At 36.4% G+C, this 20,442-nt stretch overlaps 2 protein-coding genes across 3 annotated transcripts in view; both read left to right on the top strand.

Moving 5' to 3' along the window:
- IPO11 (importin 11) overlaps nucleotides 1-20,442 on the top strand; it is a 212,552-nt gene that overhangs the window by 149,834 nt on the left and 42,276 nt on the right. The window lies entirely within an intron of this gene.
- On the top strand, nucleotides 1,230-18,983 carry LRRC70 (leucine rich repeat containing 70). Its single transcript, XM_003827420.6, has 2 exons — nucleotides 1,230-13,268; nucleotides 13,734-18,983. Exon 2 carries the CDS (start codon nucleotides 13,772-13,774, stop codon nucleotides 15,638-15,640), a length of 1,869 nt encoding a protein of 622 aa, XP_003827468.3. The 5' UTR covers nucleotides 1,230-13,268; nucleotides 13,734-13,771; the 3' UTR covers nucleotides 15,641-18,983.

Raw genomic sequence — 20,442 nt, 5'->3', positions numbered from 1 at the left:
AAATTGTTGTGGTTATTTTTCTTTTTTTCGTACTTTAAGTTCCAGGATACAAGTACAGAACGTGTAGGTTTCAGCCCATCATCTAGGCTTTAAGCTCCGGATGCATTAGCTATTTGTCCTAATGCTCAACCTCCCCTCAACCCCTACCCCCCCAACTGGCCCTGGTGTGTGTTGCTCCCCTCCTTGTGTCCGTGTGTTCTCATTGTTCAACTCCCACTTATGAGTGAGAGCATGCAGTGCTTGGTTTTCTGTTCCTGCGTTAATTGCTGAGGATGATGGCTCCTAGCTTCATCCATGTCCCTGCAAAGGACATGATCTCATTCCTTTTTATGGCTGCATAGTATTCCATGGTGTATATGTGCCACATTTTCTTTATCCAGTCTATCACTGATGGGCATTTGGGTTGGTTACATGTTTTTGTTATTGTAAATAGTGCTGCAAGAAACAAATGTGTGCATGTGTCTTTATAGTAGAATGATTTGTATTCCTTTTGGTATATACCCAGTAATGAGATTGCTGGGTCAAGTGGTATTTCTGGTTCTAGATCCTTGAGGAATTGCCACACTGTCTTCCACAATCATTGAACTAATTTACATTCTCAGCAACAGTGTAAAAGCATTCCTATTCATCCTCAGCCTCGCCAGCATCTACTGTTTCTTGACTTTTTAATAATCGCCATTCTGTCTGGCATGAGATGGTATCTCATTGTGGTTCTGATTTGCATTTCTCTAATGATCAGTGATGTTGAGTTTTTTTTCATATGTTTGTTGGGTGCATAAATGTTATTTTTCTTATTAATAGTTTTGTTTTGGCTAGGCACAGTGGCTCATGCCTGTAATCTCAGCACTTTGGGAGGCCGAGGCAGGCAGATCACTTAAAGCCAGGAGTTTGAGACCAACCTGGGCAACACGGCAAAACCCCATCTCTACTAAAAAACAATACAGAAAACTAACTGGGCATGGTGGTGCATGCCTATAATCCTAGCTACTCCAGAGGCTGAGGCTTAAGAATCACTTGAATCCAGGAGACAGAGGTTGCAGTGAGCCAAAATCGTACCACTGCACTCCAGACTGGGTGACACAGTAAGACTCTGTCTCGAAAAAAAAAAAAAGGTTTGTCTTTATAATTCATAAAGATATGAGTGATATAGTCACCACAATTAGAGTATAATTTTGAATTTTTGTCTGTGTAGTTTAAAAAGAATATATATATATATATATATTTTTTTTTGCAGTGGCAGAGTTTAGCTTCTATTGTCCAGGCAGGCCTTGATCTCCTGGGCTCAAGTGATCCTCCCACCTCAGCCTCCTGAGTAGCTGGGACTACAGGCGTGGACCACCATACCCAGCTGTGTAGTTAACCTTTACCAGGGAATTTTATCCATCCAGATGTTTTCTTGTTACATTTTACCATTATTTTCTTTAAGATTGATGAATTCCTTTCAGCAGTTTTTGTAAGACAGGCCTGTGGTGATGAATTCCCTCAGCTTTTGTCTGTCTGAGAAAGTCTCTATCTCTCCTTCATGTTTGAAGTATATTTCTGCTGGTTACAGTATTCTTGGTTGCCCTTTCTTTCCTTCAGCACTTTGAACATGTCATCCCTCCTGGCCTGGAAGATTTTCACTGAAAAGTCTGCTGCCAGATGTGTTGGAGCCCCTTTATATGTTACTGGTTTTATTGCTGCTTTTAGGATTGACTCTTTGTGATCGTTGAGAATTAGATTATTATATATATGTCTTGGAATCATCTTATGTGGGTTGAATCTCGTTGGTGGTCTTGACTCTCTTGTCCCTGAATATTTATATCTTTCTCTGGATTTGGAAAATTTTCTATTATTATCATTATTTTTTTTTACTATTTCTGCCCTTTTTTCTCTCCCTCTTGAAGGTCAATGACTCTTACATTTCCTTTTTTTTTTTAAGATGGAGTTTCACTCTTGTTGCCCAGGCTGCAGTGCAATGGAACGATCTCGGCCCACTGCAACCTCCGCCGCCTGGGTTCGAGCAATTCTTCTGCCTCAGCCTCCCGAGTAGCTGGGATTACAGGGATGCACCACCACACCCAGCTAATTTTGTATTTTTAGTAGAGACAAGGTTTAGCCATGTTGGTCAGGCTGGTCTCAAACTCCTGACCTAAGGTGATCCACCCACCTCAGCCTCCCAAAGTGCTGGGATTACAGGCGTGAGCCACCGCACCCCGCTACATTTGCTCTTTTGATGCTGTCCCATAGATCTCATAAGCCTTATTCATTTGTTTTCAATTTTTCTCCTCCTTTGATTGTGTTTTCTTTATTTTTCTCTTTTGATTGATTGAGACAGGGTCTTGCTGTGTTGCCCAGGCTGAAGTGCAGTGGCACAATCATGGCTCACTGCAGCCTCAACCTCCTGGGGTCAAGCAATCCTCCTACCTCAGTCTCCCAGTTAGCTGGGACTACAGGTGCATACCACCACACCTGGCTAATTTTTGTATTTTTTGTAGAGATGGGGTTTTGCCATGTTGCCCAGTCTGGTCAGACCCCTGAGCTCAAGCTATCCACCCTCCTCAGCCTCCCAAAGTGCTAGGATTACAGATGTGAGCCACCACACCCAGGCTGACTGTATTTTCAAATATTCTGTCTTCTACGTTACTCATTTTTTTCTTCTGCTTGATCAGTTTTGCTGTTGAGCCCCTCTAATGCATTTTTCAGTTTGTCCATTGTATTTTTCAACTCCAGTATTTCCGTTTGATTTTTTGAAAATAAAAATACAAAAAATTAGCAGGGTGTGGTGGTGCACACCTGTAATCCCAGCTACTCGGGAGGCTGAGGCTGGAGACTCACTTGAACCCAAGAGGCAGAGGTTGCAGTGGGTCGAGATTGTGCTACTGCACTCCAACCTGGGCGACAGAGCAAGACTCTGTCACCAAAAAAAAAAAAAAAAAAAAAAAAAATTCAATATCTTTGTTAAATTTTTTGATAAGTTCCTGAATTGATTTTCTGTGTTTTCTCGAAATTTGTTGAGCTTCCTCAAAAAAGCTATTTTGAATTCTTTGAAAGGTTGCACATCTCCATCTTTTCAGGATAGATCACTGATGCATTATTTAGTGTGATAAATATGAAATGAGATCATATTTAGGTGAATGTTCTTGATGCTTGTAGAGGTATGTCAGTGTCTGAGCTTTAAAGAATTAGATATTTTTTCTGTCTTCACAGCCTGGCCTTGTTTGTACCTGTCTTTCTTCAGAGGGTCTTCAGGAATTCAAAAGGGACTGACTGTTCACTTCCCTAAGCCTGTGGATACTGCAGCCATTTCAGCACTAGAGAGTGCCCTAAGGCCAGGTGTGCTGTTCACCAGCCTGAGGGACTTGAGAATTCCTAGGGTTCCCAGGCAAAGGCCTTTGCTCACTTTTCTCTTCCCTCATATGGAAGGAGTTTCTCTTTGTGCTTTACTGTTTGGAGTTGGACCCAGTACTGTGATTTATTGTGGGTGGCGGGGAGGGGAGGGGGGTGCTGGTAGTAGCTTCCAAGGCAAAGCTGTCTGCATACTTCCTTCTCTCTCTCCCCCAAGCACACAGCTTCTGTCTCTGCCCTTTACTGCCTGGAGTTGGGATAGGAGTGGTATAGGCAATGAAAGACTGTTCTTTCTTCCCCTTTCAATGTGCCCTTTCTTATTCTATGCTAAAACCAGGTACTACGATCTCTCACTTGGTTTCTTTAGCTCTTGTGAAGGTATTTTCTTGTCTGGATAATTCTACAGATTATTCTGCAAATTGGTGTTCCAGTGGAGGAATGCAAGGAATTGGTCATTGGAGGGTTCTGTTTTGCCATATTGCTCTGCCTGTTCTCTGAGTAGTTGCTCATATTGTTGATGTTTTTACTCAAAATACAGCCTGAGCTGATTTCTAACCTAGTTTCCATTTTCTGATTATATAGTAATTTGTGGAAAGGGGCAGTGAAGTAACAAGGGGAGGGTTCTTTACAATTTTTATTTTGCCAGAGTTGACTGTAGAAGAAACAGTCTTCATGGGGTATATTGAATGATGACTAATTCCCTTTCTTGCATTGTTATGCGAGGAAAATAGAGACATGAATAAGATTACTTTGAAGTTTCAGGACTTCAGATGTTGAAATTCGGCTCCCTTACCACTCTTTGAATATATGGTTTGCAAAGGGGCTATATATCTTTAGAAGATCAAAATAATCTTTACATTATGTATGTTTTCCTTCTTTTTATATAATCTAATGCAATTTGTAGTAATTATTGGTTCTGATTATTTCAGTTCAACTGGGAAAAAAACCCTTTGATGCAGCTTTTATTTTTATTTTTTGTATAAGCTATGCATATGTATCTTTTGGCTCTTGTGAGTTTGGGGACTGGTTTTCCAGCATAATTTGAGTAAGATACGTATTTTTGAATTGGCTAATAATTATAAGCTGAATTTTGTTAGCTTTAATCCAGCAGAAGCTGGAGGGTGTAGACAGGTGTTAGAACAGTTGATATTACAATTGGATGCTCACTCCTTTCATCTGTATACAAAGCAATTTCATTGAAAAAGAAGGTAAATGATTAATTCCTTGGCTTACTGATTTTTCATTGAAGGGTTATAATCATTTATAAAACTTTTTTTTAAGCTTCTGAAAGTTCTTTGAAAACCAGATATTCCCCTCTCCACTGCCCCCAAAAAAGTGCCACACTTTTTGAAGTATTTTGAGGTGTTTCTATCTTCCTATGTTAGGATTTGAATGGAAATAGTCTGTTTCGGTTTTCATTTTTAATACAAATTTATTTGCCCTTGAAACATACATTAGAACTAAAATGCTCACCTGTTCCTCTTCTGATATCAACCTTATGACACTAATACAATAGCAGTGTTTTAAAGATGCTATTATGTGGTAGGTCACCATGCTGTGCACTGAGGGCACATTGTACTTCACCTTTAGGATAGATGATTGTTCATTGCACTCTGGCATCTTAGAACAACAATTTATGTCTTCCATCTCCTGTCCTGACTACTTAGGAAAGTTTCTGAATGCTTGTTAATTTGATACTACGTTCTCAATGTTTTCCTCATATCTAGGAACAGTGCCCTGTCTGCAAATTAGATAAAGGCTTCTGGCAAACTGTTTTCTTATGTAACAGTCAGATTATAGACACTGAGTGCGCTTAGCTAATCACTGACCATTCTGTGAGACACTTCTTTTAAACATATCACCAAAGAAAAACTAAACTGTGATCAAATGAGATTATTTTGATGTTTCAGAACCTCAAACTGCTTTACAATGAGAATAAGAGATGTTTCTCAGTGAGAGTGAGGTATTGGGTCCAGAGCCTCAAAGTAGTTGATGTGATATAGAAAAATAATTATACACAGAATAACTAGCTCCAACAAGGATAACACTAGAAAAAGTACTCAGAGGAGTAAAATGATGAGTCTCATGTGCTTTCTAGTTTTACCCATGTAGATGATGCATGTGTATGTCACAAGTGGTTCCTTCATAGCTCGAGAAACATCTTTTTTGTTTATTTTATTTTATTTCATTTTATTTTTTGGAGATTCTTTTCCTTGAGTTTCTGCTTTTATTCTATCCAGAATACCAGAGAGAAAAATTTTCATTATAATGGAAAGGGAAACTAGATTTAGCTTCAGATGCCTGGTCTGCCTACTGTTTGTGTGAAGTTGGACCAGTTTTCTGTCATTCTCAGTTTTCTCATATTTCAAATGGAAGCAGTGATAACAGCTAGCACCTAGGGCTTATTATGATAAATTGGAGAATGTATATATGATGCCTTCTAAAATGCTTAATGAGTATGACCACTCAGTAAATCATTGTTTCTACTGTTAAATCAATTTGACCAAGTGTGTGATGATACCAGCTTATTCAGTAGGTACATCTCTTTCTTTTGAAACTTTCCCACATTCGTCTAGTTTATGTGTGAAGAAACTGATAACAAGAAGTAAATAATAACTAATAGAACACATAATTTGTGATCGCCTTTTGACAATACATTTTTCATATACATTTCAGTTGATTCTTCCAATAGCCCTATGGGGATGGACATTATTAAACTTTTTTTTTTTTTTTTTTTTAGACAGCCTTGCTCTGTCGCCCAGGCTGGAGTACAGTGGCACAATCTCACCTCACTGCAACCTCCGCCTCCCGGGTTCAAGTTATTCTCCTGCCCCAGCCTCCCCATTAGCTGGGATCATAGGCGCACACCACCACGCCCAGCTCATTTTTGTATTTTTAGTAGAGATAGGGTTTCACCATGTTGGCCAGGCTGGTCTTCAACTCCTGACCTCAGGTGATCCACCCACCTCGGCCTCCCAAAGTGCTGGGATTACAGGTATGAGCCACTGCACCCGGCCTTATTAAACCTTTTAAATGTGTAATCAAGACTAATAAAGGCTAATTACCCACCCAAAGTCAAGTACCAAACTGAAATTCAAGTCCAGTCTATCTTACATTATCTTAATGTCTTCTCTGCCAGGCTATTGAGTACCTCAAGTAATGCTCTTTTGCCTAACTTTTCTATTCCACAATCTGGTTTTACTATTTCTGAGTCATTTTTGTTAGTCTGATTAGAAAATGAGATCATATTCCTAGATATTTGATTATTAAAGTAAGGTACTTCTTCCAACCACTTAAAACCACATATCTCGTTTTTATTTAAGTTGTTCATAAAAGGGACAACAAATCATTCTTCTGTCCTTTCTCTAGAAATCAAGTGCATTTATTAAGAAAGTATTTATTGAGACTCTCCACTGCATTATAGATACTTATCCGGAAGAGATGACATAGAAAATACATTGGAAGTATTATTTGGTGTTTACAACTCTAAAATTCTAGCTTATTCACAGGACACAATACCTTTAAACTATAATATCTTGATTTTATAGTACACAATCATTGTGTATATGTATATTTGTTTGTTTATTTATTTATTTTTGAGGCTTTGAGGCAGGGTCTTACTCTGGTTGCCCAGGCTGGAGTGCAATGGCATGATCTCGGCTCACTGCAGCCTTGACCTCCCAAGCTTAGGTGATTCTCACACCTCAGCCTCCCAAGTAGCTGGGACTACAGGATTGCGCTACCACACCCGGCTAGCTTTTTGTGTTTTTAGTAGAGATGGGATTTCACCATGTTGCTCAGGCTGGTCTTGAACTCCTGCACTCAAGCAGTCCGCCTGCCTGGGCCTCCCAATATGCTGAGATTGCAGGTGGGAGCCACTGTGCCAGGCCTTTCACATTCTTTCATAGTTAGTTATGAAGTTTGGTCACTGCACATTGTTCATTTTTTGTTTCATTTTCTCAAGTTCCGTTTGTTACGAAAAACCTATCGTAAATTATATATGAACAAAATTTTATATATGGAAATGTGGTAGTATCTTCTTGGGGTGTAAAGCTTTACTGTTTTTTTTGAGATGGAGTCTCACACTGTCGCCCAGGCTGGAGTGCAGTAGCACGATCTCGGCTCACTGCAAGCTCTGCCTCCCGGGTTGTAGCTGGGACTATAGGTACCTGCCACCACGCCCGGCTACTTTAAAGCTTTACTCTTAATTTCTCTGTCTCATTTTTTTATCCATTGTATGAGGGTAATCATAGTACCCTACTTTATAGGGCTCCTGTGAGGATTAAAAAGAGATAATACTTGAAAAATGTTGAGAACACTCTCTGAGTCATAGAAGCACTCTATCAATAAATATATCTGATCCAGCAGTAGCAAAAGGAGTTAATCCTATATTCTGTTTATCCTAATTTCTCTGCTCCACTAACCTTTCTGACTGTATACTCCTTTTTAAAGTTGTGAGTTAGATTTTATATAGGGAATTTTTCTGAATTACTGAGTAGCTATATTATACTACATAGTAGAAATATGTGTGATCTGTGAGCTGATGGATGAATTATGAGCAGTGGTTATTGGAGTGAGAAAGAACTGCTGATGCTTCTTTGGCAGGTCAAAATAATGGAGATTAAATGGTAGAAGTTCTGTCAAATCCAAGCTATAAGATGCTTCAAAGGCCAGCTGTGAAAAGGTTAGCAATTTGGGTGCCAAGAAGCAGTTAGCCATATTCCAATTACAAAAATAGGCATGATTCTGGAGTTATTTTTCACACAGTGGTCAATTTGACTAGTCTCATGCCTGACATAGATAGTATTTTGTGGAGCCTTGATGCCCCTGCAGTATTGTACATATACCTCTCAGCCGTATTGGGTGGTCTTCAGCACTGGTGGCTTAACATTGAGAGTTCCCTTAGGGGTTATTTAGGTTAATCCTTATTTGGTAATAAACTTTCCTTCTATAACATCTCTGATGGGGATGTTCATTCAACTTCTGTTTGGATACTTGGCTAATAAAAAGTCCCTGGTCCTTAAGGCATCCCATTTTATTGTAGGACTTCTTTCTAACTATAGCTATTTGTTATATAAGTATGATCCTCAAAATACAAACAGTGACTCCCAAATCTGTGCTTTTAACTCCATATGCTAGTTTCTATATTCAATACAGTCTTCATTCATGTAACTTCATCCATTTTATAATATTGTCTGTTGAGGCAAGAAAATAATTTCACAAAGGTTATTATAGTTATTGGAAGAGACTTAGCTCTCTCATAGCCTTATTAAATCATCTGTTAGGCTAATTACTCCCTCCTCTCTTCTTCTGGTGCATGTGCGTGTGTTTGTGTGTTTAAAACTTCAGGGATTTTAGGGATTATGATAAACTGGAAATTGTAATATAAGCATAAAATAAGAACCATCAAAATGGAAGGGATTTGCACGAAAGAGAAATTCTAATATAGCTCAGATCTGAACTATAATCTGCTGAGTGAGATTAGTCTATCTCAGCAAAACCCAGAAGGTGGTGGATAGGGTCAGAAGAGAGATTAGTGTTCCAAAGGTTTCATGTGGAGCCAGGGGAAAGAGGAGATATTTTGAATTCTAATCCATCTCTGCTAGCTTTTTCTAAGTTGAAACAGCCCTTCTGTTTAATAGTTCTGCTTTCTGTGCTTTGCAGTGTAAAACTATGCCAATATACATCAAAGAAATTTATCATCATATACCCGCAATGAGGATGGTACCTAAAATTGTCCATGGAAATAAAATATGCTTCTCAAAATGACTGTGTAACAGGAACAGAGATCAAGAAGTTAAAAATGTTCTTCTAAAGTCATGCTGGGGGGTGATTAATAATGTTCCTTGAAAGTGTCGTAGTGTCAGTACATCCTTAGAAAGTATCAGTTTGCTTTTAAAGCCCCATAGTCACAGGCATAGTTGAAATTTTATGCTTCTCATGCATAAAGTGCATAAAGTTTATTGTTTATTCTCATAAATAGATTTGCAGTTAAAAATTTCTTAGTTGATTTTCTTGTTGACAATTGAGCAAATAGAGATATTCATAGTTTTGCCATGTTATGGGAGCACAATATTTGTTTCTGTTTTTATTTTAAAGCATACATTAAAAACTTAGAAATGGTGACATATCTTGGCAGTAATGCTCATGGACAAATTTTACACGGATATCATAGCTACTGTCATGATATTTTCATTTAGAAATTATTTCAGACTTAGAAAAACACTGCAAGAACAATAAAGAGCACTCATATGACCTTTACCCAGAATCACCTGTTGTTAACTTTTGTCCCAGTTTGTTGCGTGATGCACATTTTCTGTCAGATAACTAGATAGATGTTTTATATTCTGAACCATTTCTGTGTAAGTTGTATTTGTCATGGTCTGTTACTCCTCAGTACTTACAGTCTAGGACCAATTATTGTTTTAATTCTTGTGTTTTTGTAGTCTCTTTTACTCTGTCATGTCATTTCCTCAGTCTTTTTCTCTTATAACATTTTTAAAGAATCCACTCCTTATAATCTCTCTCCATCTTTCCAATTGCCTCTCTGTTTTTGTCTCCCATCCATCCTCTCCCCACCTCCCCCAGCAGAATAGAGTGTTCCTCATTTGTGGTTTGATATTTCCTTATGGTTAGATTTATGTATGCATCTCTCGTTAGAATATTGCATAAGTGATGCGTCCTTCTTGGAATAGCACAGGCAAAATCACGTGGTGCTCATCTGTTTCTCACTGATGATGTTAATGCTGGTCAAGGTGTTATCTGATTTCTCCACTGTGTATAGTTACTATGTTGTTTTTTTTCTTGCAACTGATAAGAGGTCTATATTGAGATATACTGCCCCTCATTAAAATTTATCTCCTACATTGAGCAAAAGAATTCTCAAATTGTTTGCTAAATTTTTTTTTCCAGGAACACAAGTCCACTTTATTTACCTTTCATTAGTTTAAATCTTTAAGGGGTTACAGCATCTATGTCCAATGGCCTTAGCAGAAGGATCGCTTTGGAATTTGGCAAAAACCATGCCAATGTTTCCTTGGGCCCAAGTTACCTTTCTCTAGAATACTCTGATTTTGTTTGGTTTGCTGCCAGGAGTCACTTGTTGTTCTTTGCTTTGTGTACGTAAGCACATTTATTGCCCAAATAGAATTCAGTTTCATCTCGGGCATAAACACCTTCAGTTTTAAGAAGATTTGTGTGCTCCCTTTGGTTCCAGAGACCCTGCTTATAGCAGCAAAAATGGCCTTGGATGACAGCCTTCCAGAAATACTTGCCTTTTAGAAGTCATGTTCCAAGCAGGCCTCGACAGGCTTCATGATGGCAGAAAGAGCTGGATTATTTTTAATTGCAAATCCCATTTCACCTTTTCATTCTCTTGATTTTAGGTCCATCAGTGACTTTTAAGGTCCATAAAATCAGTAACTGCGGTTATTATAAGCCATTCTTTATATGTAAACCAATCTTGATTGGTTTATATATAGATGGTATATATCTAAATACATATAGGCTGGACACAGTGGCTCACACCTGTAATCCCAGCACTTTGGGAGGCCAAGGTGGGAGGATTACTTGAACCTACTAGTTCAAGACCAGCCTGAGCAAAATGGCAAGACTCTGTCTTTACAAAAATAAGAAAAAGCATGGTGGCATGCACCTGCAGTCCTAGCTACTCAAGAGGCTGAGGGAAGAGGATCACTTGAGACTGGGAGGTCGATGCTGTGGTGAGCTGTGCTCACATTGTTGGACTCCAGCCCAGCCGACAGAGCAAGACTGTGTCTCAAAAGAATACATGCATCCATACAGATGATGTATATTTAAAAGAGCTAATGGAACAATTGCTCTGTTATTTATACATTCTTGTTTTTGTATGGGGAGAATCTGAATGGAAAAGAGAATAGTTGTGTATTAATACCAGAAGCATGAGATGATTTGAAGACAAAGGCAGTGTAAAAGAAGGTTCAGCAACAAGAATGAGAGGAAAACAGCTCAATGAGTCAATTTCCTGGAAAGAAATAGAAGACTAATTTAAGAGGTTGAGCGTAGTGTTCAGTAATAGTTGTAATGAACGTTAGTAATCAGAAAAGGATAATGAGGAATCATTGTTGATCAGTTGTCTCTAAGAACAGCAACTCCTAAATGAACAGAAAGACTAAACTTTGTTTTGCTGGAGATAGGAATTTTTTTTTAAACCATTCAACCTGAGAGTTACAGTGTACTATTTATATTTACTTGTTTTGTTGAAGTCAGTTTAGTTTCCTTCAGTTTTTAGAATGTGAGAAGTGAGATTTTATTTTGTCATTTTTCCTTAATACAGTTTCCTAAAAATTTTACCTTTGCATGCTAATAAGTGTTCTTGACTGCTTTGGATATTTTTGGCATAGAGAACAAAATTAATTCATACTCTGGTTATATTACTTTGTGGGTTTTTTCTCTTTAATTTTATTTTTATTTCAAAGGACCCTTTCTCTGAATTTTTCCCAAGAAATTGAAAAATCCATGAGACAAGCTTCATATCACCTTGTATATTATTGGAAGTACTAAACAAAATGGACCTGAGAAACCTAGCCCCTACCTCAAATTCATATCATTTCTGTCACTTGTTTTGTTTTCCATTTTTAATGCATAAAATAGCAATAACAGTAACCAGCCATAATGGATAGGTGTAAGAATCATAAGTCATTTTGATAACGATCTGCTATCCAGTATGCATTGCTGAATTTTTAGTCATAGAAAGATAATGCTAGGTATTATTTCAGCTTTCTAATAGGGACATAATTCATATTATTGTCTAAAGTAGTTGTTGATGTGAAATGAAACTGCTTTAATATCAAAGGAGAGTTGTATACAATTATATAACTTGATATTTTAGGAATATTATCAGGCTATTAGTAATATTAATAAAAGTCAGAATTAGAAAGCTTAAGCAACTAGCTTAAAGTTAGTTAATGAAAGAAAGTTAATGACTGAACAATATATAATATAAACAATTTATATCCGATTCTTTAAATTCTTGAAAAATGACGTTAAAAAATTCTCCATTTTTGTTCTAAAAGATTCAAACTAATACAGATATATATAGGGCAAAACATCGCCTCTTTTACTCTCCCCAACTTTTCTTGCAAAGATAACCTATGTCAGTAAGTTGGTATGCAGCTTCTTAACATCTTATAACCCAACACAACCAATTAGTGCGTTATTACTAATTAGTAGCTTACTACCAATTAGTACCTCACGTATTAAGTAGTACTCAGTATTTTTTGCAACCAAAAATATTTTGAAAATTTTAAAAAGAGCACTGGAGGATAATATAACAACATTTATGTTCATTCTAAATTTTTTCCCCTGTTTTTATTAAAGGAATAAAGCATAAAGTTTAAGTCTTCAATGCGTATTTAACACAACATAAATATTTTATTCATTAAAAAGTTTACAAAAAATTGTATTACTCGATATACATCTTATTTGAACTAGCCTTTTCCATTCAGTAGCTATGTTGTTTGATAGCTAGAGTCTGTTGATTGATATTTGGGTTCTGAATAACTAATGTTTTCAAGTATCCTTTAAAAACTATTATTTTTATATTATAGGAGATATTTCGATGTGTATATTAGGAAAACTCTAACTGCATCCTGAAAAAATAAGTTCCTGAGATTTCCGTTCAGCAATACTTTTGAAACACAGATAAAATTACTTCCTGTCTCTTAGCTTCCTGTATCCATGGCAACCTCTGTTTTACACATTGACTGTAAAGGAACCAATGTGAAGAGTGGTGTTTCCTGAGCAAACGGTGACTTAAAAAAAAAAAAAAAAAAAAAAGTGGTGGGGTGGAGGTCAGCAGTGCCACAGAACAAACTGGAGTTAAGAAATGTCGTTCTTCAGATTTAAAAAGAAAACCTTTACTGAATCAGCTGAGTGTTAATAATACAAATTTCCTTTTCTTGGTAAGATTATTTACTTAAATATGAACTTCTAGCTGACATGAAAAATAGTTCTGTGAAAAACTGTAATTTAGAGTTTAATTGTTCTGTAGTGAATTTGTATTTTCATAAATTATAATGTTATTTGATATTAGACTTTATGTTGTTAAAGGGACATATTAAATTCAAAGATTCTCATTCCTACATCATTTGTCACCTGTGTTGTAATCAATTGTAATTTTTAAGTTAACTTAGCAAATGTTTCATTAATCTGAACTATTTTGTCAAATAGTGGGTTAATGGCCTGATCATGTTAATAATTCTAGAACGTATTCCATACTCATTATTTTTTGCTGTTACCATGGTATGATTTATGATAGTATTATTGGCTGATCCTAATTAAAATAGAATACAGAAGTTATAGTATTATAAAAAAAATTCATTTGATGAAGTTTTCATGATTTAAAGCTTTACCTTCTCTTTTTATAGCCAATTCTGATCTGAACAGAAAAACCAAGAACAGGGATATGTGTGGATTACAGTTTTCTCTGCCTTGCCTACGACTGTTTCTGGTTGTTACCTGTTATCTTTTATTATTACTCCACAAAGAAATACTTGGATGTTCGTCTGTTTGTCAGCTCTGCACTGGGAGACAAATTAACTGCCGTAACTTAGGCCTTTCGAGTATTCCTAAGAATTTTCCTGAAAGTACAGTTTTTCTGTATCTGACTGGGAATAATATATCTTATATAAATGAAAGTGAATTAACAGGACTTCATTCTCTTGTAGCATTGTACTTGGATAATTCTAACATTCTGTATGTATATCCAAAAGCCTTTGTTCAATTGAGGCATCTATATTTTCTGTTTCTAAATAATAATTTCATCAAACGCTTAGATCCTGGAATATTTAAGGGACTTTTAAATCTTCGTAATTTATATTTACAGTCTAATCAGGTATCTTTTGTTCCAAGAGGAGTATTTAATGATCTAGTTTCAGTTCAGTACTTAAATCTACAAAGGAATCGCCTCACTGTCCTTGGGAGTGGTACCTTTGTTGGTATGGTTGCTCTTCGGATACTTGATTTATCAAACAATAACATTTTGAGGATATCAGAATCAGGCTTTCAACATCTTGAAAACCTTGCTTGTTTGTATTTAGGAAGTAATAATTTAACAAAAGTACCATCAAATGCCTTTGAAGTACTTAAAAGTCTTAGAAGACTTTCTTTGTCTCATAATCCTATTGAAGCAATACAGCCCTTTGCATTTAAAGGACTTGCCAATCTGGAATACCTCCTCCTGAAAAATTCAAGAATTAGGAATGTTACTAGGGATGGGTTTAGTGGAATTAATAATCTTAAACATTTGATCTTAAGTCATAATGATTTAGAGAATTTAAATTCTGACACATTCAGTTTGTTAAAGAATTTAATTTACCTTAAGTTAGATAGAAACAGAATAATTAGCATTGATAATGATACATTTGAAAATATGGGAGCATCTTTGAAGATCCTTAATCTGTCATTTAATAATCTTACAGACTTGCATCCAAGGGTCCTTAAGCCGTTGTCTTCATTGATTCATCTTCAGGCAAATTCTAATCCTTGGGAATGTAACTGCAAACTTTTGGGCCTTCGAGACTGGCTAGCATCTTCAGCCATTACTCTAAACATCTATTGTCAGAATCCCCCATCCATGCGTGGCAGAGCATTACGTTATATTAACATTACAAATTGTGTTACATCTTCAATAAATGTATCCAGAGCTTGGGCTGTTGTAAAATCTCCTCATATTCATCACAAGACTACTGCGCTAATGATGGCCTGGCATAAAGTAACCACAAATGGCAGTCCTCTGGAAAATACTGAGACTGAGAACATTACTTTCTGGGAACGAATTCCTACTTCACCTGCTGGTAGATTTTTTCAAGAGAATGCCTTTGGTAATCCATTAGAGACTACAGCAGTGTTACCTGTGCAAATACAACTTACTACTTCTGTTACCTTGAACTTGGAAAAAAACAGTGCTCTACCGAATGATGCTGCTTCAATGTCAGGGAAAACATCTCTAATTTGTACACAAGAAGTTGAGAAGTTGAATGAGGCTTTTGACATTTTGCTAGCTTTTTTCATCTTAGCTTGTGTTTTAATCATTTTTTTGATCTACAAAGTTGTTCAGTTTAAACAAAAACTAAAGGCATCAGAAAACTCAAGGGAAAATAGACTTGAATACTACAGCTTTTATCAGTCAGCAAGGTATAATGTAACTGCCTCAATTTGTAACACTTCCCCAAATTCTCTAGAAAGTCCTGGCTTGGAGCAGATTCGACTTCATAAACAAATTGTTCCTGAAAATGAGGCACAGGTCATTCTTTTTGAACATTCTGCTTTATAACTCAACTAAATATTGTCTATAAGAAACTTCAGTGCCATGGACATGATTTAAACTGAAACCTCCTTATATAATTATATACTTTAGTTGGAAATATAATGAATTATATGAGGTTAGCATTATTAAAATATGTTTTTAATAATTTGTGAACAGTGTATTCATTTAGCAAATATTTTCTTTGATATATACTGTATTAAGTAATAATAGCTAACATTTCTGTGTATCAAGCACTGTGCCAAATATTTCACATTTCACATTTAATCTGTGAATAGTCTTGAAAGGTGGCACTATTTATACTTTACAGGTGAGGAAACTTAAAGTTTAAGTAACTATGCCAAATTCTCACAGCTTGTAACACTTTTTGGGCCTCTCTGACTAGAGTTCATGCTTTCAGTTTTATACTATATTGCTGCTTTGGTTCTAGGATTGTGATATGAAAAAAATAGACATGGTTCTTATTCTAGGTAGAGCTTGAAATTTAGAGGAGGAGATATATGGTTACTGCACAGTGCGATGATAAGTACTGTACTTGGAGATGCTGTTGAATATAACATTTGTGGAGGTGAGAGATGGCTTTATGAAGAAAGTGACATCAAAACTGGATCACGAAGAATAAATAGAAATTAGCCCACTGAAGAGAGCTGAGTAACATCGTGTCAGAGGGGTTAACAGAAGAAAACATGCTGCTTTTCAGGAACTAAAATTCAGTACAGCTGGCGTCGTGAATGATGGTGTGCGATTTAAAGCCCGAAAGAGAGATCAGGTGATGAAAGCTTTATAGTTACATGCTTTATCTTGAGGGCAACAGAGAGCCATTGAAGGATTTTTAAGCAGTAGAGTGAAATGATTAGATTTACCCTTTAGAAATTTCCCTCTTTCTGGAAGGAACAATAAAACCGGAGCCAGAATTAGTTGAGTAGGAATCTGAATTACTAATCCAGGGGAAAGATGCTAGAGGCCTGGGCCAGGATACTGGCAAAAAGGATGGATGGATCCAGAGGTACTTTGAAAGTAAAATGAACTGCCTTGGTGATTGGTTGAGGGGTGGCAGGGGAGGGAGAAGTCAAAGATGTTAGGTTTTTGGCTTAGGCAGTTTTGTGCTGTATTCACTAAGCTAGGGAAAGAAAAGGGGTGGGGCAAAATAATGAGTTCAGTTTTAGACAGATTGAAGCTGAGGTGTTTATTAGATCTCCAAATGGAAATATATATCATGCAGAAATTCAGAAGCGAGATCTTATGGTAAAGGCCAATGTTTCTTAAACTTTCATCTGTCCAGTACACTGGAAATGTATGATGCACCCTTTACAGTAACAATAACCATTTAAGCTGTGGTTTTGGGAGATAGGTAAGTGGGGAAGAATAAGACCTTGTAGAAGTTGAGAGAGTCCCTAGGAGATGTTAGTGCCCTTGATTAAGAATCTTTAATATAGATGGTAATTGAAGTCATAGAGGTAATATAATGGTTTTCTTTATTAGCAAAAATTTGTACTTGCAGAATATTTGTACTGCAGAATATTAGGGATTATAGTAAGTGCCTATGCTTGTTGGTTAGTTAATAGTGACCTGAACCACAAATATGTATTTAAATTTTTTTCTTAATATATTTGAGAGAAAATCAGAAAGGAGCTGAAAAGTAATTTTAAGATATATTAGAAATTGCATAAATAAAGCCCCACCAACCCCAAAGGGTTTTCAAACAATGGTTTGCTTTTCCCTGCTTAGCTGAATGCTTTTTTGGGGATTATAATTTCAGCAGAAAATGTGAATATATTTAAATAAACATTATTTTTCCTAAGTAATTTGTTTTGTTATGGAAGAGCAATCTTTTTGTTCACCTTGAGAGACATTTTTAATAATGTATTTTTTTCTTTGTTGTATCCTCCCAACTCCTACAAATCCAATTATGTTTTTTCTTTAATTACTAAAAGTACTTGTTCATTGGGAAAAAATTTAAACAGTGCAGAAATACATAAGGTAGGCTGAAAACTTCTCCATGCCTCCCTTCCTTACCACCTAAACCGTACCCTCTTAAAGATGTTCACAAGCAACACAGCTGGCTATGTGAAGTTCAGGAAAATTTATATAACAAAGTATTTTTATCTTAAAATTCCTAAATTCAAAGAAGGCAGTTCAGAAAATCTATCAAAATTTTTGCTTTTTGAAAATATAGCTTCTAATTGATTTAGACTCAACTAGAAAACCAATTATATTAATATCAATTTATATATGGAGCTATAGTTCTATACAGTGGTATTCATTAAATGTTCATTTCAGTCTTTGTCAGCTATTTCCTTTTAAAAAATTTTTCTTTTTTTACTAATCAAAAGAGAGCTGGAGTAAGTAGCTACTCCCTTGAAAAATGTTAGCCAGCTCATATTTCACCGTTGTTTGGTAGTTGTACAGTTAAAAAACTTATTTAAGGTATAATTGAAGTGTTATAGGCATAATAATTTTCTTGGGTACAATTTCTGTATTTCATTGTTTCACATTTTGAGCAGCCCTAAGTTAAAACTAAATGATATTCTAAATTAATATAGCTAAGGAAGCTCACCTTTCTTAAGATTTGTGTATTTCTCTACCATTTACTACAGGTTCTTATCTCTACCATTTATTAAAAGTTCTTGATTAGAGCACTCAAAAATAGGCTCTAATTTAGTGTGACTGTGTCTGAGGAAGAATAGAATCCATTTTTTCCATTGAGTATTACAAATTGTAATTAAAGTTGCAGGGCATATCAAAAGTAATTTGTTTTCCCCTCATAACAAATGACAAATATTAGAAATCAATAGTATTTATTTATAAACTATAAATTAAAAGCATATAACTTTTAAATTTATAATTCCAATGTGGAATTTAAAAAACATATCTCTTATTTCTGGGATGTAAAACTGAGAACTTACTCTCAACCTCTTCCTGTCAGTGGAGTAGATATGTTTTGTATCAAGCTATTGATGAGGGCTTCAGTGGTGATGGGACAGAGACTTCAATAGTAGTGATCAGGAGATAGGAGAGGCTGGGCACGGTGGTTCACACCAGTGATCCCAGCACTTTTGGAAGCCTGAGGAAGGTGGATCACTTGAGCTCAGGAATTCGAGACCAGCCTGGGCAATATGGTGAAACCCCATCTCTACCAAAAATACCAAAAATACCAAAAATAAAAATAAAAAATAAATCTGGGTGTGGTGGCCTATGCCCGTAGTCCTAGCTACTCAGGAGGCTGAGGTGTGAGGATTGCTTGAGCCCAGCGGCAGGAGGTTGCTGTGAGCTGTGATCACGCCACTGCACTCCAGCCTGGATGACAGAGCAAAACTGTGCCTCAAAAAAAAAAAAAAAAAAAAAAAGGAAATAGGAGCAGGTCACAGCAATAGTAACAAGGTAATAGGCATTTTTTTTTTCTATACTAGTGCTGTACTGTCTGAAGCATAGTTTTTTTTGTTTTGTTTTTTGTTTTTTTTTTTTAAGTGCCCACTACCACTGGTCATCACTTTGCTGAAGCCGATAAGCTTGTGTGGCCGCACACTTTTAATGTGGGAAGCCTGGTAGGTTAAAAGAGAAATGTTGGAGAAAGCAGTATGAGAGAGAAGAATGTATAGTACACCTGCTGCTGGCCCAGATGTGCCTTGTTTCATTGCTTCTGACTCAATTCCAAGATATCTTGTGATAGAGGACATTTTAATTTAGTAGAAGGTAGTTTTCTTATCCTGAATAATGTGGAGACCTTACATATATATGTTGTCTTCCTGTTTTCTTTGGTCTCCATTTCTTCCATGTCTGTGGAGTTTTCAGTACATGCACATAAACCCTAGCCTGTTGTTAGTTTGTATCTTTGGCTTTGGGCAACCTTATTGCTTTTTTCCATATATTTTCTATGATACACAGCTTAATACATAAGTTGGTATTTTTGTCTGAGACTCTGAGGAGCAAACATTTTTATGTTGTAGTGCAGTTTCCTCAAGCTTTGGCTTTCAGAACTCCCTTATCCTCAGTTACCTGCTTCTCATCTGTGAAAGCATCCTTTAACACCATTGTCTAGAATCAGGACCATACCTACAGTGTTGTTGTTGTATTTGTAGTCTTATTATAAATGCTACTGACCAGGTAAATCCAGGCCATACAATTCCTAGCAGATGGAAAGCCCCTGTGAAAGCCCGGAAACTAGAAAGTGTTAATCAAAGACAGCCCGTGAAGGTGGAGAACAATGTGAGGCTAGGTAAGGTCAGAGAGCTGGGCAGGAACCAGGTCATATATAGGGCTGAGTAAACTAGGATTAAGGATTTGGATTTTTAAGTGTAATGGAAAGTTACTGAAAGGTATAAACTTTTGCTTTAAAGCAAGGAAAAGATACTAGATTTTGTAAAAGCATTCTAGTGTGCCGTATAGAGAATAGATTAGAGGAAGTCAAGAGTGGAAGTTTCCTTGTTTTGGAAAGGTAGGCAGTAGTTTAAACTCTAAACTCAAGACAAAATTGGCTTGTTGCACAGTGTTAATAGTAGGAATATAGAGGAGTAGAAACAAGGAAAAATTTCAGAGATAAATTTGACAGAATTTGTTGATGAATTGAGTAAATGGAAGGGTAAATGAGAAGGAAGGTCAGAACTGAATCCCTGGTTTCTAGCATGAGTCACTGCGTTGATAGAGATGCTTTTTACTCAGATAAGGAAAACAGGAAGAGAACCTGGTTTTGATTCTCTGTTTTTGGTTTCCTTGTTTTTGTTGGGGAGGCACTCATAAGTTTGGTGTTGGATCTCTTAATTTTGAGATGATTGTGAGAGTGCCAAGAGTGAATGAGAAAGATGCCAGTGTAC

This window comes from Pan paniscus, chromosome 4 (assembly GCF_029289425.2).
Source record: "Pan paniscus chromosome 4, NHGRI_mPanPan1-v2.0_pri, whole genome shotgun sequence".
NCBI lineage: Eukaryota > Metazoa > Chordata > Mammalia > Primates > Hominidae > Pan > Pan paniscus.
The sequence above is the reverse complement of the archived record's forward strand: the minus strand, read 5'-3'. Positions and strand labels throughout refer to the sequence as shown.